Raw genomic sequence first — 23,299 nt, 5'->3', positions numbered from 1 at the left:
AGGGGAGGGATGCCTTTCGTGGAGGACTTTCTAAGGGAAACTGGCTCGTATACACGTTACACATGGGGAAAACCACGAAAACGCCCATGCAGCCAGCCCGTTCGCGGGATTCGAACCTCGGACCGAACTACCAGTGTTCAGCGACTTTACCGCTGGGCCGCTGGTGGGCCCCCGCTTTGAATGGGATAGAATACCTCTTCTGCCTCTTCAAAAGGCATTATTATCCTGGAAATTGCGGTGTCGAAAGATAGTTCAGAATAAGGGATGTCAAAAAGAACATTTAAAACACAAGAATTGTATGTAATTTAGTTTTCTGAATACAATATACATCGTCTAAAATATGTGTGAACAGGCTTTGTAAAATAGTAACACTTCTCAGAATGAGCAGAAATTATACCTGTCACATCTATATTGAAATTTTAAATCCCTCCAACTTTATATTCCGCAACAAAATTATCGGAGTTTGAAGCCTAATTATTTAAACAATTGTTGCCAAATACCATTTTCAGCTTCCATGCAATTTATGAGACAAAGCAGCTAATCTGTGAAAATTTCTTACATGTTAAAAAAAGTAATAACGTTTTTCCTAGCATTTTAAAAAATTGACGATTCTTAGAATTCCATGTAAGAATTTTTAAAGAAACTTTATTATCACAGTATTTGGATATATTTTTTTAAATATTTTAACTTTTAGAGCTATGCAACAGTACATAATAAGATAATTTTAACTTTCATGAAAAAAAGAAATAGTCATAAATTAGCAAGATACGTTTTCTTTTTGAGATCATTTCTTGCCACCTTAGCTCATTCAAAACGTTTAACTTATGGAGACACAGTCGAAATTTCAGTTGTACATTTTCAGAATAAGAACGAGTCAACAAAATAACTTACAAAGGACAGTTCTGTAAGAATTTAATCAGTTTGAAGTAATTAATTCAATTCTAACTTTTAGAATATTACACGCGTGAATCTCTTTTGTGAAATTCTCTACAGCTGTTTCTCGCATTAAATAGCATTCGATTCAGTTTTAACTTCACAAAAATTTCAAAATATTTTTATAAATACTTTAAAGGTATATTGAATAGGTTTCATTCCAGTGTTCATAGTACAAAATACTATAATTAGTTTTGGAAGAAAATGGATAAAATCGTGACCCTGCAACAATGATACTGTAGTAATATATCTTAATATAAAATTTAACAAAAGTCAGATAAACTACCGTGAAATGTATTACCAATAAATAATAATGCCGATAAATTGATTGAAGCAGTTAATACACTAATAAATAAATGAAAGAACGCCGATATTAAAAAATAAAAAATCTGATGTGTACACCACATGACTTCCTTGTACGGAAGATTAAATTACACGCATTTTTTCTTGCATTTCGTTTAAACTCATTGGATTGAATTAAATCTACTTCGTCGACAGCGCATAAACCACAATAGAATAAATGCATTCTTTAAAATTCACTAATTAAAACTTTAAATTCACTTTAAATTTGTTTACCATAGCGATACCCTGGCGCTAGGTTTACTTAACAGTATTATATTTTGTTTATTATAACTAAGAATGCACAAAATTTATATCATTTAAAGAATTATCTAATCGTTGCCACATGTTCTATTCAAATACTATAATAAAGCTAGAACGATGTACAAAAGAAATTAAGGAAACAAAACAAAAAAGAAGCACTTTTTCATAGACGATTCAGTATTTCTCATTCAATTAATTCAGTTCTCACTTCGCGAGAAGGCAAAAATACATAAAATCTCAAAATATATGTATTAAGAATTGCGAAATACCTCGAAAAAATTCCAGAAAGGATTAAGCATGATTTAATTCGTAATAATAAATGAAGGCGTTATCTTTGTTGTTTGGAAGCTAAGTTTCTCTAGATTGGCAACAAATCCATTATCCTGCTGTTTCAAATGTAAACAAGCAATAACCGCCATCAAAATAATTATTAGGCTTAGCGGCACTTAAACAACTTTAAAATTGTTGATAATTCTAAAAATATTGCATACAGCTTTACTAAAGGCATAAAAACCTTAACCGGAAGATAAGAACAACATAATTCAATCATTTTTAAAGCAAAAGATGTACAATTTGCAAACATATAATAGTAAAGAAACTGAGATCACTGAGCCGGGTAACAGGGTGAATATATATATATATATATATAAATATATTTATATACGTTTGGTGCGACCGATTGCAACCAAAATAGGAGGTGCACATCTACATCTTACAGCAGTCCTATATACAAAATTTCAACGTTCTGAGGCTGCTTGTTTTTGAGTTATGCGAGATACGTATGTAGGTACGTTCGTACAGACGCCACGAAAAATTCTCTTCACAATTCATTTTAAGGCAGTTTTATAATTTTTTTGAAGGAAAAGAGTCTTTTATTCTGTTCTTACGTACAGATATCACGCAAAGACATCGTTAAATTGCATTCGATAGCGGTCAAAATGGATATTTTCGTTGAAATATGCTGCCTGAAACTTTTCGCAATTACAATACTTCCTTTCTACTTCGTACAAGGTCTCAGATTTTAACAATCACCCATACTGTTATACTCACTCCTGATAACCAATTTCTGTTTGCATTTTAAGCTTTATTATTAAGCATCAATTTCTTCTCGCTTACGCCATATACAATTCAACAGAAAAATTATAAAAATTTTAAAAGCAGCATATGTTTTAAATTTCAGATGAAGTGTTGGTGTTGGCATATATTTTTTCTATTTTCTCAGTTTGTCGTATTGTTGCGTATGTGCGGGTTTTTAATATATTGAATGCACAAGTCCAATAAAAAGTTAATAAAATGTATTCTTATCACAAGAAATATAACCAATTGCAGGATTTTACCTCAAAGATATTTGTATAATATCAAACTATCGCGCAATATAATCAGTAGCTATATTTTAAACTACTAAAACATTAAATAGAACGCAATCCAAAGCGCGGAGAAAGCTAATCCGATCAAAATGACAGTAGCTAAGTAAACAACAACAACAGCTCACAAAAACAACTGAACTGAGATATTTTTCTCCGGCTTTTATAGTTTTTCAAATCGGCCTCGCGAGATAGTTTTAGCAACTTCTGCAACGCAAAAGAGTAGAATTACGGTCGCAGCTAACACAGTAGTCAATTGCATTTATTCAGTTTAAATATAAATTACGAGATATCTATTTATTAAACGCGCGTACTTCTGTATTTTTAGTTTTTCAGCGTAGCTTTCTCTTAAAATTCGTCATGCGCTGCATTGCACGGGGAAATACAACAATTTTAATTACAATTCTACTAAAAATAGGCAACTAAATACAAAACCCATAACAAAATCGATGTACAGTTTTCTTAGTAAGATGGATTTCAAAACGTTACTTTTGTGCTTTTATTATTAATATTTTGTGTAATCAATTTATTAATTAAATAAAAAAAATAATTCAGCTGAAAAGTAAAACCACAAAATATTTAAAATCAGCAGATCTTTGGAATTTTCGATATCAAGTCTCGCGCGTTGGAGATAACAGTGTGATCACTGCTTGCTTTCAGATTGTTACGTTTGTGAAAAATCCATTAACGTTTTACAAAATACGAAATATAAAACTCGAAATTCAAATTTCGAGCTTCCAGGTACACACGTTCAGGTGAAAGACTACGTTATTCAAAATTTAATGGCCGTAAGTACCGTCGTTTTCTCGCAGTACGTAAAACATGCATGTAATAATAAAATTCAAGTCAAGAATACACTTAAATTCTAACTGTATGTTCTTTTCATATTTAATAGCGACGGTCTCTTAGTTGAAACTACGTGGAATTAAATCCACAGCCCCGTAGTCAAGTTGTTTTTCCCGCCTTTTTCTACACGTGCAGTTATAGAATGTTCTGGAAATATTTAAAGCGAACTGGATTGGCTGACGAGGCTGACGTCATTTCTTGGAGGCTCCGCCTTTCCAGAGGCTATAAAAGGACTCTCAAAAGAATATCGGGGGCTTTTTCTTAAATGTCACGATGCAGTAAACTTCATACAAAAAGATATTAGTAGTTCTTTTTTATTTATTTCGGAGATTTAGTTTTTTGTAACTGCTATTTCTCCTGAATAGTAATAAATGGATCCTGTTTTTTAAACTTATCGTCTGATACTTTGAGCTACAACTACGTCTATGATTCTTCACCAATCTATTAATTCCGGTCAAAAGCTGGTAGATCACATGCATACATACATACATTCATGCATATTCTTCATTATTTAATTTCTTTAAAAATAGTGCTGGGCGATAATATTTGGTGGCAACAATTTGAAAAGGGATTGAGGTATTTAAAGTCAGACGTCACCAAATCTCGTTTTGAGACTAATAGCCCATTCGGGCTAACACACTTTTGGACTAATCATAAAAGGGCTGTTCTATAAGTTTGAAAAAAAAAATTAAATACTGAATTAAATGAAAACGGAAATATGAGAAATAAAATGAAAGAAATAGAAGAATTATTACGAACATAAACCACTCACAAGAGAAATTCCAATATGAGTAATTATTTTGCATTGCCATATTTTAATTAATGTGATAGTAAAATGTGAACCTTATAATTTTTCTCCATAATAATAAGTCAAAGGAAATTAATGTCGGATTTACTGCAGAGATATTCCATATTTTGTCGCGTATAAATGATTCAATACAGACATTGAATATAATAAACGTTTAATAATCTAACAAAAGTCCTAAAATTAATATGTAATTATTCTTTTGTGACGAGAAGTAATGATGAATTTACATAGCTACCTTGAAGCCAAAGATTTCGTTATTAATGAAACATTTAGTTTCAGGCAATAATCTGTTATTAATATTTAATTAAAGATCCGACATTGTTCTGTAGAATTTATCGTAAAATTTTATTTAAAGAGGCTTTTTCAATTAATTCTTGTAATAAAAGCTTTCTGCAGTTCTTTGGAGTTCGACCGTGTGGCCTGAGGACATCACTTCCTTACGTGCCGAGTTATTGACACATATTAAATATCATAAAACTGGTGAAAATTTACTCAAATGTATTGCGTTAAGTTATTTAATGAGAAAGGATGAGTTTATATGCATTCATAGATTAACACGTGCTTGCGCTAAATTATGGTAAGAAATGCAGTTGTAGTGATAATTACGCATTATATGAGGAATGTATGCATATAATTTCTTGACAGCTGACGACTAACAGAATATTATTTATAATACTAAAATATTCAAAGTTGATATTTTCATTTTTTTTTCTTAGCCCCAAAGGAACATTAGTCCCGAATGGGATATTAGTGTCAAAACGCCATTCTGCGTTGAATCACTATAAATAAGCCGTCATTTTTCAAGTTGTTGCCACTCAATGTTATCACCCTGTATTAGGTTTAAAGAAATTAAATAATGAAAACATCTGCTTGAATGTAAGGATGTTTTTCGTATTGTGTTAAAAAAACAACGGCATCTACACCCATCAAATTTTGAATAACGTGTAATCCTCCACCAAACATTAACACCTTTAAGACCAAATTTTAAAATTGTTGGCTTTCCTCTTATATGCGCCCTAATTTCACCAAATGTGGCGATATGTGTTCTGCGTTGGTTTTTGGCGCGATTGCGTGTGGTGTGGCAACCCTGTTGACGTTGAAAAATCTTTTCCTGGAGTGGTTTAATTGCTCGTTGGTTCGTGTCGCGCGTGTTTTGAAATGGCCTACGTTGCAATGATAGACGTGGTGGGAAGATTTCAGTCGGATATTTTATATTGTGTGGAAAGTAAATTTAGTATTAAAAGGTATGATGTTGGAGTAGTTAACAAGTCTTTTGTTCGCGGGTGTGTTTATGAGGATTGAAGTGTATTTTTGGAATTTCTGTGTGACTTTTAAAACGGAGTGCGAAATACGGAGCTGCTATGAGAACTCAGACGAAGAAGGGCGTTTCTGATAGTTGTTGTGTGGATTTGCAGTTAAATGGTTCAGCGGAGTTTTAAGATTTGGATTGTGGTTTCGGTGTAGTAAGTTAACTTTGGAGAAAGTTAAAATACTAAGTAAGTTTAGTGATATTTTAATTAAATGATAGTTATTTTGTGAATTTTATGTTTGTAGGAATTTGGTATACGTTTTAGTTGAAGTAAAGGTGCATGGAAATAATTTAAATATTTGACACTAAGTATTTGTAATGCTTGCGGTATGAATTCTTTGGTGACGTTTATAATATAATAGATGATTTAGAGGTAACAGTTTTTGGATATTTTATTTATTTTATATGTGGAAATGTTCATATTTGGAAAGGGTATATACTTTTTCGCGATCAGGTAATTTCATATATGTTCTTTTTACCGGGTTTAAAGATTCAGAAAATTGTCATGTATTTTCGCGAAATTTTTCTAATTTATGAGAAAAAAGCAGTGTACATGGATATAGTGAAGAGTGTGCGCAATGCCATTTTTGTGTAATTCTGGGATGTTTTTTTAAGTAAAAATAAGTCGACGTGTACATGGTTTATGTGTATGAGTTATTTTGAAAAACGCGTAAGGAGTATGGTATTGTGCACTTTTTCCAATTTTGCAGTGAATATTTGTCATGATTAAGCAGTTTTGTTAGATAAAATTTCTAGCATAAGTGTAATTCGGCTAGTAGATTGTTAGAAGAAGTGTTCAGTAGATAAAAAGAAAAGAAACATGTCTTTACTTCGTGAAGACGAAATGGCGGCGGGGAAAAAAAAGTAGAGGGTTGCTGTAAGAGAGTTGGTCGCCAAATTTTCGTCAAAAAATCGCAAAGTTACCATAATCTAAAGATCAACCGAAGATTTTATCATTACTTACGAAATTTTGAATCTCAGAAAGACATGTGATATACCAAAATCGTGGCACTTTTGTTCAGAGACGTTGTGTGTCTGGTGAATTTTATTCAGGAATGTATTATGGAAAGTGCATTTTATTTTACTGTTTTTATTTTGTAGAATGTTATGTTCATTGTTTTTTTACTATGAATTTTTGTTGTTATTGTTATTTTTTGAATTGTTTGTAATTTAGTTTACTTTATTTGGTTGATTTGTGCGCAATGCCTAGATAATGCAGTTCGTAGATTTTTTTTTTTTTTTTTTTTTTTAAATTTTAAACAGGGTGCTGTGTACATGGTATTCTTTGAAGTTTATTGTTGTTATGTTAATTTATTAAAGCGAGGTGTGCGCAGTTCGTAGATTCGTTCGTTTCCTAGTTTGTGCAATTCGTAGATGTTTTTTTAAGTTAAAATATATCGCTGTGCACATTGATTCTTGTCAAATATTTTTGGTTAGAAACTTGACGTTTTTGCTATCTAAATTTTTGTTTATGTTTCGGATTTCTAGCTTAAATTATGTGTTCAAAACGTGGTTCGCGTTTTTGGAGACATTTTTAGGCGTAAAGTTCGAAATGTTAACAAAAATCTTAGGGTAGAGTAGACTTTAAGGTACCTCTTTTATTATAGCGAAGATGTTGTTTGATTTATCGCCAAGTTGTTTCATTTATGGTAGCCTGAGTAGTTGAATGTTATGGAAACCCTATTGTGACGTAATCGGGTGCATGATTCTGGGAAATTTTGAATCATGGGATGTTTTGTAAGCGTTTTTGGTGTGTGTTGGTTTGATTCTTTAGGCGGTAGAATGGCCGAATATAGTAAGATTAGTTTGAAGTTTCTGTACGATTTGGAGGGAAAGGGGAATAGAGCTCTAATTGACTGGTGTGTAAATGAAGGTTTAATTAGTCACCATTATAAGTGTCCTGTATGTAGGAAGGATATGCGTCTAGTCGAACGTAAAAACCGCTTAGATGGGTTTGTAGGAAGAAAGGTTCAGATGGTCACTATGTGAAGCGTTCGATCAGAAAGAGTACCTGATTTGAAAAACGTCATTTGAGTATGATTGATATTTTGATTTTTACGTGGCTCTGGGTGTACGAAGCGAACTCGAAAACCATGTTAAGTGCATATTTGCTTTTGGTAGTGCTTAAATGTATAACATGTTTTTCCTTTTTTTTGTTATTTTATTGTTTGGTTTAAAATGTATTTTATTGAGATTATGTATTTTTTGCTTGCCTATACTGTAGAATTTGGTACTCCTTTGACTTTTAAGTGAAAATATATCGATGTGTACATGGACAAAGTAAAGGGAGTGCGCCATGCAAGTTTGTGCAATTCTGGGATTTTTTTCAAGTGAAAATAGGTCGACGTGTACATGGATAAAGTCAAAGGAGTGCGCAATGCCATTTTAGTGCAATTCGGGAGTTTTTTTTTTAAGTGAAAATAAGTCTATGTGTACATAGATTCCGAGTTTGTGCGATTGTTTGTCTTGTTATTTTGGCTTTGTGTAAATTCAAATTTCGAGCTTCCAGGTACACATGTTCAGGTGAAGGACTATGTTATTCAAAATTTAATGGCCGTAAGTACCGTCGTTTTCTCGCAGTACGTAAAACATGCATGTAATAATAAAATTCAAGTCAAGAATACACTTAAAATTCTAACTGTATGTTCTTTTCCTATTTAATGGCGACGGTCTCTTATTTGAAAGTACGTGGATCAAATCCACAGCTCCGTAGTCAAGTTGTTTTTCCCGCTTTTTTCTATACGTACAGTTATAGAATGTTCTGGAGATATTTAAAGCGAACTGGAATGGCTGACGAGGCTGACGTCATTTCTTGGAAGCACCGCCTTTCCAGAGGCTATAAAAGAATATCGGGGTCTTTTCTTTAATGTAACGATGCAGTAAACTTCATACAAAAAGTTATTAGTAGTTCTTTTTTATTTACTTCGGAGATCTGATTTTTGTAACTGCTATTTCTCCTGAATAATAATAAATAGATCCTTGTTTTTTAAACTTATCGTCTGATACTTTGAGCTACAACTACGTCTATGATACTTCACCAATCTATTTATTCCGGTTAAAAGCTGGTACATACATGCATACATACATACATTCATGCATATTCTTTATTATTTAATTTCTTTAAAAATAGTGCTGGGCGATAATATTTGGTGGCAACAATCTGAAAAGTGATTGAGGTATTTAAAGTCAGACGTCCCCAAATCTCGTTTTGACACTAATAGACCATTCGGACTAACACACTTTTGGATTAATCATAAAAAAACTCTTCTATAAGTTTGAAAAATAATTAAATACTGAATTAAATGAAAACGAAAATATGAAAAATAAAATGAAAGAAATAGAAGAATTATTGAGAACATAAACCACTCACAAGAGAAATTCCAATAAGAGTAATTATTTTGCATTGCCATATTTTAATAAATGTGATAGTAAAATATGAACCTTATGATTTATCTCCATAATAATAAGTTATAGGAAATTAATGTCGAATTTACTGCAGAGAAATTCCATATTTTGTGACGTATAAATGATTCAAGGCAGACATGGAATAATAACAAACGTTTAATAATCTAACAAAAGTCCTGAAATTAATATGTAATTATTCTTTTGTGACAGGATTTCGTTATTAATGCGAAGCCAAAGATTTCGTTATTAATGAAACATTTAGTTTCAGGCAATAACCTGTTAATAATATTTAATTAAAGATCCGAAGTTGTTCTGTAGAATTCATCGTAAAATTTTATTTAAAGAGGCATTTTCAATTAATTCTTGTAATAAAAGCTTTCTGCAGCTCTTTGGAATTCAACCGTGTGGCCTGAGGACATCACTTCCTTACGTGCCGAGTTATTGACACATATTAAATATCATAAAACTGGTGAAAATTTACTCAAATATATTGCGTTAAGTTATTTAATGAGAAAGGATGAGTTTATATGCATCCATAGATTAACACGTGCTTGCGCTAAATTATGGTAAGAAATGCAGTTGTAGTGATAATTACGCATTATATGAGGAATGTGTGCATATAATTTCTTGACAGCTGACGACTAACAGAATATTATTTATAATACTAAAATATTCAAAGTTGATATTTTCATTTTTTTTTCCTTAGTCCCAAAGGAACATTAGTCCCGAATGGAATACGACATTCTGCGTTGAATCACTATAAATAAGCCGTAATTTTTTCAAATTGTTGCCACCCAATGTTATCACCCTGTGTTAGGTTTAAAGAAATTAAATAATGAAAAGAATGTACGCATGTTTTTCGTATTGTGTTAAAAAACAACGACATCTACACCCATCAAATTTTGAATAACGTGTAATCCTTCACTTAACATGAACACCTTTAAGACCAAATTTTAAAATTGTTGGCTTTCCTCTTATATGCGCCCTAATTTCACCAAATGTGGTAATATGTCTTCTGCGCTGGTTTTTGGCGCGATTGCGTGTTATATGGAAACCCTGCTGACGTTGAAAAATCTTTTCCTGGAGTGGTTTAATTGCTCGTTGGTTCGTGTCGCGCGTGTTTCCAAATGGCCTATGTTGCAATGATAGACGTGGTGGGAAGATTTCAGTCGAGTATTTTATATTGTGTGGAAAGTAAATTTAGTATTAAAAGGTATGATGTTGGAGTAGTTAACAAGTCTTTTATTCGCGGGTGTGTTTATGAGGATTGAAGTGTATTTTTGGAATTTTTGTGTGACTTTTAAAACGGAGTGCGAAATGCGGAGCTGCTATGAGAACTCAGACGAAGAAGGGCATTTCTGATAGTTGTTGTGTGGATTTGCAGTTAAATGGTTCAGCGGAGTTTTAAGATTTGGATTGTGGTTTTGGTGTAGTAGGTTAACTTTGGAGGAAGTTTTTATCATTACTTACGAAATTTTGAATCTCAGAAAGACATGTGATATACCAAAATCGTGGCACTTTTGTTCAGAGACGTTGTGTGACTGTCGACATTTTATTGAGGAATGTATTATGGTAAGTGCATTTTATTTTACTGTTTTTATTTTGTAGAATGTTCGTTCTTTTTTTTAACTATGATTATTTTTGTTGTTACTGTTATTTTTTGAACTGTTTGTAATTTAGTTTACTTTATTTGGTTAATTTGTGTCCAATGCCTAGTTGTGCAGTTCGTAGATGTTAAGTTTAAACAGGATGATGTGTACGTGGTATTCTTTGAAATTTATTGTTGTTATGCTAATTTATTAAAGCGAGGTGTGCGTAGTTCGTAGATTCGTTCGTTTACTAGATTGTGCAATTCGTAGATTTTTTTTTAAGTTAAAATATATCGCTGTGTACATGGATTCTTGTCAAATATTTTTGGTTAGAAACTTTATGTTTTTGCTATCTAAATTTTTTGTTTTTGTTTCGGATTTTTAGCTCAAATTGTATGTTTAAAACGTGGTTTTTGCGTGTGCAAAAACCTCGTTTTTGGAGGCATTTTGGGCTTAAAGTTCGAAATATAGACAAAAAATTTAGATAGTAATATGGAAGCGTGGAAATTTGGCGATCTGAGGGCGCATATAAGAGTAGTTCCAAATTGTTTTATTATCTATTTCATATTTTGTAAAACTTTAACAAATTTTTTGATTAACAAACTCAATGATTTCATAGCCAACAGTGGCAACGCTTACGGAAAAAATCATATTTTCTCCAGCGCGCGAGAGTGTCTGTCGGAAATTCTACAGACATGTTTTTTTAATTGTTATATGATTTTACCGTTGATTCGAATTTTGTGTGTGGTAAGCGACAAGAATGTGATTTTTAATAAAGTAAACACAAAAAACGCTAATAATAAAAAGACAAAAATCATTTTATCAGCCAACTTACTAAGAAAACTGAATATTGATACGATGAACTGAGAAAACATTGAAAAAAAAAGCAGAAAAATATATGCCACCACTTAACGCTGCATCGAGAATTGTAAACGTCTACTTTTAAACTTTTAGTAATTTTTCTGTTGAATTGTATATGGCGTGAGTGCGAAGAAATTTATCCTTAACAATAAAGCTAAAAAGACAAAAAAAAGAAGGGTTAGTAGACGGTGAGCAAATTCACGTAAATCTTCAGAAATTTTGAATAAAAAGCTCTAATTGTTTGGAGGTATAGTTAGAAATACATCTACTTTAAGATAATGGTAAAAGTTTTATAGGTTCTAATGCAAAAATGTTTTCCAAAACTTTTCAAAATACAAATTTTAAAAATAAATCATAAACAATGGGTGAATTTTATTGGAATGAACTCAAATTTCGAACTGTGAAAGAAGGAATCAAGTAAGTGCAACAAAAAAAGAGATATTAATAAATACATACCAAATTGAATTAACACTGAGGAGCTAAAATTTTGAGAGAAAAGATTTTAAAAACTACTCGTGCGAGTTCTACGAAACTTGGCAGTTTTGCAAAATTTGAGTCGTAGAATCGAAATATAGAGAAAAAATGGCATGTCATTTCAGAAAATGTCCGATTTTGTGTCAAAATACCCGTATTAGAACAATGCTATATATAAATCTAATACATATTCTAAGCGCTTTCGATACATGAAAAACGCAATTTGAATTTCGTTAATCGGTCCAGCAGGAGATACAGAACTGTCCCGCTACCCTCCTTTTTTCTTTCGCAGTGTACTATTATAACATATCAACTCTAGGTCCTTTGGAAAGCTTCAATTGCTCATCTGCTTAACCTTTCTTTATAGAGTCTTATAGAGCTTGCGGTTGATCTTTACATTATGGTAACTTGGCGTCTTTTTGGCGAAAATTTGGCGACCAACTCTCCTACAGCAACCCTCTATTTTTTTTTTCCCGCCGCCATTTTGTCTTCACGAAGTAAAGACATGTTTCTTTTCTTTTTATCTACTGAAGACTTCTTCCAACAATCTACTAGCCGAATTACACTTATGCTAGAAATTTTATCTAACAAAACTGCTTAATCATGACAAATATGCACTGCAAAATTGGGAAAAAGTGCACAATACCATACTCCTTACGCGTTTTTCAAAATAACACATACACATAAACCATGTACACGCCGACTTATCTTTACTTAAAAAAACATCCCAGAATTGCACAAAAATGGCATTGCGCATACTCTTCACTATATCCATGTACACTGCTTTTTTCTCATAAATTAGAAAAATTTCACGAAAATACATGACAATTTTCTCAATCTTTAAACCCGGTAAAAAGAACATATATGAAATTACCTGATCGCGAAAAAGTATTTACCCTTTCCAAATATGAACATTTCCACATATAAAATAAATAAAATATCCAAAAACTTTTACCTCTAAATCATCTATTACGTTATACATGTCACCAACGAATTCATACCGCAACCATTACAAATACTTAGTATCAAATATTTAAATTATTTCCATGCACGTTTACTTCAACTTAAACGTATACCAAATTCCTACAAACATAAAATTCACAAAATAACTATCATTTCATTAAAATATAATTAAATTCAAAAACACTACTTAAAATATAAATGAGCACATACATTAAATTAATACATACATAAATACCCATTTCGAATTCACTTTAGTTACGGCCATGGGATCCAAAAATTCACGAACACTGTTTCACACAACACAGAATAAAGCGAAATACAAAATTTCCAGATTTTTTCCCGATTTCCCCCCTTTTCCGATTAAAGAACCGTAATTCGTCCATTAATATCACATTACATATCCCATGATCTCTCATTTCCCTCACACAAAATAATGCGTAATCGGAACTGAGTACTGCTCACATTATTACCAAAGTGCCAGGTAGTAACCTTTATCGCCTCCAAAATGTCGCCAAACTACCAGTTACCATATTGTAAAGATCAACCGAGCTTGAAAATGTTTTTAACGTTTAGTTAGTATGGGTACATGGTACATCGCTGATGTCCCCCCAATCTTTTACCTGTACCTGTTTAAATCATTCGCGAAAGAGCGTTTCAATCTTTATTAGGGAAATTTTAATTACTGCAAAATAAAGAAGAAAAATTTCGATAACTGACAAATTTATAGATTTATTAGAAAATCATTTTTGTTATTTTATTACAGAGGCATGATGGACCATTTAACCGTGAAATGTGACACACACGAGCAGCCATTGGAGAAAAATTTGAATAATAAGTCATTGTACAGGAATATCATTAAAACATTTTTACAGTCCTTTGAAAACCAACAAGCTTCTTGTTGAAATACATAAAGTGAAATCACCGATATTCAGAGTTAAAATTAATGTTTTAAATGCACTCTCTGAGTTCAGTTTTTCTTACGATTTATACTTAAGAAACACTTCTTGTATTTGTAATTCGAATGGGAGATTGAACATCTTCTTTCAAGTATACGTCAGAATCCCACATGCACTCGTCACTGTTCTTTCATATTCGCCAAGCTGGTTCTGAAAATAAAAGTAATATGTATGCATAAAAATCTAAATTAAAACACCCTACATATAAAAATACATATATGGTACAAAACTGTATCGTTATATACCGTATCAAATGTAAATTTAGTGCTGACAGTTGAAAGTGAAATACAACATATACATTCGTAATGCAATGTATAACGTAATGGGCAAAAATTTAAAAGCAAAATATATATTTATTTCTAAAGCGCCCCTTATAGAAATGAAAATTGCAATCTGTAAATAATCAATTCGCTGAATGCATTTCATAACTTCGATTCCAAAGGTAACTGTAAATAAAATGAAAACTAGGCTGATGAATTTATATAAAATCAGCAAGCATTAATACAAATGGAATAGGTCTAAAAGTTGGTATAAATAAATAAAAAAAAAATTCATACACCTTAAAATTACAAATGCATTACACATCACACCTATTTTATTTTAAATCTTATCGAACACTTATAGTTTTAACACTTATATAGTATTTACTTATTATATAAGTACCTTTCTGAATGATTCACCTCTTGTCCCCATGACATTGCGACCACAGCTACAAATCTATCTAAGCAGTACGACAAAAATCACCTCTAGCAAATCACTTCTAGCAAATAACCTCTAGCAAATCACCTCTAGCAAGATAGTTGAAACGTATAGTAGTTTCTAAGCATATAGTAAAATGATCAGCAGAGATTTTTAACTTAATAACTCTATATAGTAAACTGGACAGTTATTCTTACTATATATTATTTATATATTATTTTATATAATATATATTAAATTATATATTATTTTAATATATAGAGTCCATTTTATTATATAGAGTTATTCCGTTTCCATTTGGAGGATGAAACATGAAAAATCAGCCCGCTAAAACGTTCTAGAATGATTAGTTTAGATATATTCTTGCTTTGCCGTGAGAGTTGAATTAATTGAATGAGAAATATATTTATAACGAAATTAGAAGAATTAATGTTTAAATGCAATGCAGCAAAAAATGTGTGTAACTTAATAGGCCATACAAGGAAGGCATGTCGTGTCCACATTAGATATTTTGCTTTAATAAAATGCACTATGTACTCCTCTTAGTATTCAGTTTTCTTTTCATGTTATTGTTTCTCAATTACAAATATTTTGCTTAATTAAAATATACATAAAAGAAGTTAATTATTAAAATGTTTAAAAATAGCTTTGCATATGTCAATGCCTTTATGTTCAGATCAAAGGCAGATGACTTAGAAAGCAATTTAAACTATGACTACGATGGCACAAATATCCTTCGATTTTTTTTTTTGGCCACCAAGAAGAAAGTTATTGTCTTTGTCCTTAAAAACTAAGCAATTATGGTGTCCAGGGAAAAAATCCAATTATTTTCATAAGAATTCTCCCTTTGGATTTCCTTACTCATAAATTCTTTTATTTCTTCACGAGCAGAGTTTTAAATCCATACTTTATCGTTGTCTGAATAAAAAATTAAAATGAAATTTTCAACGGTTCTTAAAATTTCAATGTAAAGAAACTGATTAATTAAAAACATTAAATTTATTTCAGGTTGCTTAGCAACAATGAGTAATAACTAAGTTTGAAACGTTATCTGGATGCAAGATACGGGCACTCATTAAATGTTTTATCTGAATATCGCATTCAGAGGAATGGTATATTTAAAGCAATTACGAGATCTAAATACATAGAGCATTACGCATTAGAGCGTCTTTCTTACCCTCCAAACCATTTGTGAGAATTTTGCTCCCTTACTGATTTTTCTCTTTGTGAAATTTAAAACATTTTTGAGACAATGTATTTAACTGCTTTTGTTCAAATGTTTTCTGACAGATACGATGCACCATTTCGTCCTTCACTTGTGCCTGATGTAAAAATGAAATATCGCAGCATGCCTATAAAATAATCTAATAGCCAGTTCAAGCAATCATGTGTTTGAAATTAAGTATCTTCTTAGGATAGTACAGCTAATAATAGTAGATAAAAGTATGTTAAGTGTAACATGTATTTTACAGTTCACAAGGGTCCCACCAGGCGATGCTGTGTTGCATAGCTCAGGTTAGTGTGCATGTGAAACTAGTTCCTATTGGACAGGAAATTCATTACGTTATAAGGTATTTCTTCCGCCTTCTTAGCATGCCTTTGTGGTGTGGTGGTCTGCACGCTAGACGTGTATTCCAGAGGTCCGTGGTTCCTTTTCCGGCGAAGCCGCTGCTCATTTTTAATCGTTCCTGCTTTCAAAAATTAAACAAATATCTCTAAAACGTTTACGATTTTCTGTCTGAGATGTTTGCTCTTGATAGCATATTTTATAAGAGGATTTATTTCCTTTTCTACACTCAAGTTTTAGATGATATTCAGGCTGTGAGGGTGAGTGAGTGAGTGAATGAGAGGTTATTGGCGCAAAACCAAAGATGATTATACCGCGCCAAACACAAGATGGGATGATTACAATTGATGAAATTAAAATACAATACATAAACGTGTACAAATGTACCAAATCCAGAGGATGAAGTCGTATAAAAACAAGGTAAAAACACACATTAAAATCCAAGACACAATCTTCAATATAATTTACTTTAGCTAATAAAAGCCAGTCTCTTTTAAATAATAAAATTAATTGCAATTCACCTCTCTTCCGATTAAACGATCTAGAATTGCGTCACAGCTATTAAAATATTTCTGACGAAGACTATTAAAACATGGGCACTCAATTAAAATATGACGAACAGATATACAAACATTACAATTAAAACAAATAGGCTCAATTTCAGCTTTCAGAAGATAGTTATGTGTCACTCGAGTGTGACCAATTCTGAGGCGAGTCAAAAGAACTTCCTCCTTAGGATTTCCAGTAAAGTCCCAATGCTCAGTTCTAGGCTTCACATTTTTTAACTTGTTGTAAAGCTGAACGTCCCAAATATGTTGCCATTTTTTTTCGGATCTTCAGGCTGTGAGGGAGCATTTGAATAAGTAGTGTTCGGGGTTGGCTCTTTCTCCAGATAGACATCCATCTGAACATGTATGGCATAAATATGCAATACTTACATGTAGTTCCAGATAAAATTGTTGCATTGCGTTCCAGAAGAATAAGTAGCCAGGTAATAGTTGGAGTTCAATGGGTTTGTGGATTTGAATTAACTGATGTTAAAACTTGATGAATGAAAACACAATTTATACGCCATTTCGCTTTATTACAGCTCCAAAGACAGGTTTACACTTGTCGAAAAACTACGACAAACACGCAGAAACAATCAGCAACACAGCCTTCGGGCTATAACAGTGAAAACAACTTCACAGTTGTTTTCACTGTTATATTATTAAGCGGCAAGGCCGTATATATACGGCATAGAATATTTTTTGTGATATCTGTAAGAACGTATATATTCGTGCATATTAAAATATGTCAAAGAAATTAAGGCAATATATCAAAAGAAAACAAATCCAGGTAGGAAATACCAGGAGAGTTTTTACATTAAAATCAGAAAAATAATTTGTTCTCATAGCAGTTTTGGGAAATTTGTGCTTTCTTAGCGAAACCCGGCTGCTCAGAGGGTTAAGATATCAAGCGTTAGAAATACGTTGAAAACAAACCACAGGTGTCGTACATGTGGTAGAATCATTATTTTAAAGCAGGAAAGGTGAAAAAGAAGCAGTGCCCCCGCCGGGACAGAACCCTGGACCTCTCGAATACGCGCCGAGTGTGCTACCGCTACACCACGAAGGCATGCAGTAAGGAGGGAGGAAATATCTTATAAGGTGACCGATGAATGTAATGCACTTAACGAAACACGAATAAAACGTTTCTTAATTTTAAAAGAAAATATCAACTTTACACCCAGTTATAATTCAGTTGGAGACGAAAATAGTTCTCTTGATTCTAAAAAATGAAAACAGTGTAATAATGCACTGATAAAGATGAGTAAATATTGGAAATAATGTCTCTTTCTTATTTTTAACTTTTAACCATCTTTTCTTTTCATGTATTGAAACAAAATAACGATACTCGAGGAGAAGGTGAAAAATAAACTCTCAAGTGGGGGAAAGATAGAAAATAAACATGTAGATTATTTTTCTTTTGTTTTTCTTTAATAAGCAAATGGAAATAGCTGGAGAAGAAACAGCTGCGGAAAAGAAATATCAGGATAAAAAGCCTGCCCTCACTCCTCAGGCTAAATGTTCTTACTTCCCTTTCCCATTTTTTTTCTCATCAAGTTGCAGCGCAGAAGAAATCGATTAAGAAGATTACAATATCATCGTTATCGATTTCGAAAAGATAACGTGTTATCCTTAGTTAGAAGTGTTTAAATACTTTGAAACCAAAATAAGCACTACGAGCTTATTGACTGTCTGAGGACTTTGGTTGGAATTTCTGGTTTCTGAGTTAGTTTAGTAAAACTTTCTAACATTCTCTCTGAACAATCATAAGCATTAACAGACGTTTATAACAGTTTCTCAATTGAGAATTAACTTACTGTTCTGAATAATAGTTATGTGTATTTAAAACTATATAACAAATATAAGTTTTAATGCTGCATGTTCAGAAATTCAGTGCAGTAGAATAGGAATAAGGAAAACTTTAATTTTGGGAGAAGTTGTTTTATCTGCTAAAGACTACTACTACTTCAGTTTGCAATACATAAAAGTTGAGGAATGTTTCAAATAGTGGCTACGATTTTCAAATAGCGGTTTCCACGAAAATAAAATCTAATCAAAAATCTAAAGTATAATAACATAGGGAAAACATGGTATGTACTTAATTTCAGTTGATTTTAATATTATAGTAAATTTTGCCTCATCTTTATCCCATTCGGTTTGAACAACTATGCTATATATTAGGTTATTCATACAGAGGCATAAAAGCAACATTTCTAACCAAACTATGATTATATAATGCTTCGGGAATGCAACCTATTCACTAGGTTAGGTTATTTAATTACAGCAAAGCCTCGAGGGCTATCTGCCTACGAGGAGGGATGCCTTCGTGGAGGAATTTCTAAGGGAAACTGGCTCGTATACACGTTACGCATGGTAAAAACCACGAAAACACCCATGCAGCCAGCCCGTTCGCGGGATTCGAACCTCGAACCGAACTACCAGTGTTCAGTGACTTTACCGCTCGGCCGCTGGTGGGCGCGCTACCTATTCACTAAAATCCCCATTAAAAGCAAAATCACGGAATGTATCAGCTCCCATGACTCAAGTTTTATTCAACGATCGGTTGTGCGCATTTCTTTGAAAATATGCTAAATTTACTTAACTTTCAAGACGTTTTCAATATCATTAGACTGTTGTTTTGAATTTTGTACATACACACATGTCCATAAATTAAGGATAATGCAAAATCAGGCAAAGGAAGAGTTAGAAGCAAAACAAATTTGACTTATTTGTAAAGCTTATTTATTAAACAAAAGGTAAAGTGCAAAAAAAGATGCTATATGTTTGATATTATTAAAAAAATTAACGATTTTTTCTCCCTGGAGCAAATTACAAAAAAAAAGCTATTTACAAAAAACCAATATGACATGGCTGTATGATTGTAAATACATTGTATGTCTCCCAGACGATGCAATACAGTCCGTACAACGCCTAGGCATGCTGAGTATCAAATTATCGATATGATCTTGAATTATCGATATGAGTATCAAATTATCGATATGATCTTGTTACACCACTCAAAAAGCAATGCTCTCCGAAGTTCCGGTAGACATGTAGGAGGCGGTTGACGAGCTGCAACTCGTCGGCCAAGCATGTCCTACACGTGCTCTACTGGATTCAAGTCCGGTGAGAATGCTGACCAGTCCATACGGGTGATATCCTCCGATTGAAGGCATTCGCTTACGATGTTTGCACGGTGAGGACGGGGGTTGTCATCCATAAATTCAAATTGTGCCCCCATGGCACCCCGAAACAAACACATGTTGTTCCAGAATGACGTCCCGATAGATTTGGCTTGTCATGGTTTAAATTTGAACATGCAGGTCAATTCTGGAACCCAGAATATTTCCACCCCAAACGAGCACTCCTGCACCACCATAACGGTGTCGTTAAATGATGTTTTCTTGCTGGTAACAGGTACCTGGAGCTCTCCATATATGAAAGTCCGGCGAGAATCACACTGCAAGCTAAAGCTGGACTCGTCGGAAAACATCACACAAGCCCACTGTTGCGGTGTCCACAATGCATGCTCTCTACTCCTGGCTAACCGCAGGCGACAGTGAGTTTGCTGTACGTGGAACGCATCTGACAGGTCTACGAGCATATAGACCAATCTGCCCTAAGCGTCTGTACACGGTCTGCCTTGAAATTGTCGTACCAGTGGCTGAAGGGAGCTGACGAGATAGGTCTGAGGCTGTGCTCCGCCTGTTTCTTTTGGCAGTAACTGCCATACCGGTCCTCATTCGGTGTTGTAACTCTGGGGCGACCTGTGCTGTAACGTCTACTCACATTACCATCATCTTCGAATCGTTTCCAAAGCCTGGAGATGACACTCTGGGCAATTCCAAGCTCGTCTGATACTTCCAGTTGGGTACGCCTCCATTCCACACGGCCGATAATTCTACCACGTAAAAAATCATCCAAATGCGTCTTTTGTGTCATATCTATTCGGTTATAGTACTGAAATGCTTATAAAGCGCCTGCGAACAATTTTACTTCTTTGCCTGTATTCCTTATATATCACTCTCTTACACTCTCGTCATTGTGACGTACCATCGGTGTTATCTGGTAACTTCATGAAATTTGCATATGATTCTTGAAGATGTGTGTAGTGATTTTACAGGTGATATATTTATTTTAGAGTTCGATTTCCGCGTGACTCCGAATTGTCCTTAATTTATGGACATGAGTGTAGATAGACAATTTTAGCGTAATTATATGTGAAACTGTTGAATTTCTCTGTAGAGTGTAACATGAAAATCTAGAGAGACTGTACTATGCCGGGAAAATAAGAAAACAGAAGCTAGTCTTTTTAATATTGAGCAAACGGCTACTCGCTGATTTGGCGAGATATCGCCAAGCTGGCAACGGTTTTGGCGGCTACTTTTTGTCGCCCAAATTAGTTAGATAGCGTCACTGATCATTTGGCGACCAGTAATTTTGAAAAGCAACAACTATCTCGGCGGTGGGAAAAAAACTATATAAAGCCTGAGACAGCATCATTATTTTTGTTGCTCATTTGTTGTTGTTGGCTGTCAGTTCAGCCTGAGTTTGGAGTACTGAGATTTTCGCTCTTTAGTTACGCTTTGCATTTCGTTGTGTTTAACGTTCTTAGTAGTCTGAAATATAACTACTGACTGCACTCTATGATACTGCGAACACCTGTGCGAGTATTTCTGTGGAAAGTTCCAGAACTCTAAAGTGTTCCTTTTGGTAAAATAAGTTTTATCAACCAGTCATCGAACCTGTGTGCATTCAATCTGCTACGAACCCATCCGCACGCGACACTATATATAAAGTCCAAAAACAATTTATTCTTTGTAAATTAATTTGGATTACATACTATATATAAATCCAAAGCAAAAGGATTGTTAAGAAAGTCACAATAGCGCTTATTTTTAACTCTAAATTTGGATTTAATTCTCGGAAATGTTAAAATATGTAAAAGGATATTTTGTTAATTTTAATTTAGGTATAAATGCATGTGAACAAAGGCTGCATTCCTGGGAAATTATGATCTTGATGATTGGTAACAGCTATTAGCCTTATTTTAGTTTATTTTATTAATTAATTAATTTTCTTAATTGACCAAATTTCACCGGAAAACTGCATTTACAATACATCGCAATGCAAGTTATTTAATAGACCTCGTACTTAACATCTGCGATTCCAAAATTCTAATACCCGAACATTGGAACGAAAAAAGGCCACCATTTGTAGACGCAAGTTAAAGAAGCGATCGTATCTTAGAATCTCTAACAGAAAATTCTTGGCCGCGATGAAACGCAATCTCAACATCTGGTGTCTTCCCACTCTCCACGAATGCACAATAATTTGTTGCACGCACAGCGGTGAATTTGTTTTTTTTTGCTTCTGAATGCTCCAAAAGTTTCGACGACGATAGATTTTTATCACGATGTAATAATTAGGTCTTAAAGCTTAATTATGCAAGCGGTGAAGCATGTTCAAAAAAAAATTAATGCAAGGAAAATCTGGTTCCTTATTACCTACTATCGTAAGGTCTTGCAACTTGTTGCTCAGAGTTATCTTGACTCAGATGTGATGAAACCTCTATTTTTTGGATCTAGTGCATCTTTAAAAACTTTCGAAATATAGCATTGTCCTAAACATCATTTCTTGGTTTTACATTTAAATTTATACGTTAGGAAATACGATCTGGTTTAGCAATTCAGTCTTTCTTTGATTCATGAAGGATAAATTACAAAATAAGCATTGGTGTCTATGTTACCGTGAAAGACGAAATTGGAGAATGCCGACTTTCACCGGAGAATGCCGACTTTCACCGGAGAATGTCAACATTCACCAAATACGTCGGTGAAAGATCGAATATTTCTTTACATTCTAGTACATTCGGACCCTCACCGGTGTATGTCGACAATCGCAGATATGCTCTGGTGTAGGTCGAAAAGAGAGGAGTCTATGTACACGCTGCCATTCCAAAAGGAAGTGTTCCAAAATTAATGCAGTCGTAAAAGCAAGGGCCTCTCGTGCAATTCAAAGTGTCATAATAGTTTAAGTTGTTGCAATAAATAAGATTTGAATCACATAATTTGGTAAGTTTATAACTTCTATTATTTTCCTTTCTCCTTTTGAATGTACTGTGTGTTTTTAAGTTCTTATGTTCTTAAGTTCTTATTCTGAGTTTCAAGTGCGTTTTTTCGGGAATGAATTACGGAGAAGGAAATATAATATTCTTATATATTCAACATTTACCATTAGTACATGGTGAATGTCGATATTCACCGGTGTAAGTCAGAAATAAGGGTATTTGGAAAATATTTCGGACATACGCCAAGCGACTATGTGAATGTTGACATTCACCGGTGAAAGTCGATATTCTCCAGATTTCGGTG

General features: G+C 33.3%; 1 protein-coding gene and 1 long non-coding RNA gene across 4 annotated transcripts in view; one reads left to right on the top strand and one right to left on the bottom strand.

Annotated features, from left to right (window-relative positions):
* The window catches only part of LOC118197650 (uncharacterized), a 79,801-nt gene that overhangs the window by 31,838 nt on the left and 24,664 nt on the right, over positions 1-23,299 (top strand). The window lies entirely within an intron of this gene.
* The window catches only part of LOC118197652 (uncharacterized), a 388,162-nt gene continuing 378,732 nt past the window's right edge, over positions 13,870-23,299 (bottom strand). For all 3 annotated transcript variants that reach the window (XM_085816220.1, XM_085816221.1, XM_085816222.1), the window contains one exon: positions 13,870-14,261. In XM_085816220.1, coding sequence (XP_085672346.1) covers positions 14,242-14,261 — 20 coding nt within the window. In that variant the 3' untranslated portion in view covers positions 13,870-14,241. The remainder of the gene's footprint in view (positions 14,262-23,299) is intronic.

Source organism: Stegodyphus dumicola, chromosome 4, assembly GCF_044657685.1.
Source record: "Stegodyphus dumicola isolate Sdum_Otavi_A_Nest chromosome 4, ASM4465768v1".
Taxonomy (NCBI): Eukaryota; Metazoa; Arthropoda; class Arachnida; order Araneae; family Eresidae; genus Stegodyphus; species Stegodyphus dumicola.
Note: the sequence above shows the minus strand (reverse complement) of the source record. Positions and strands in the feature narration are given on the sequence as shown.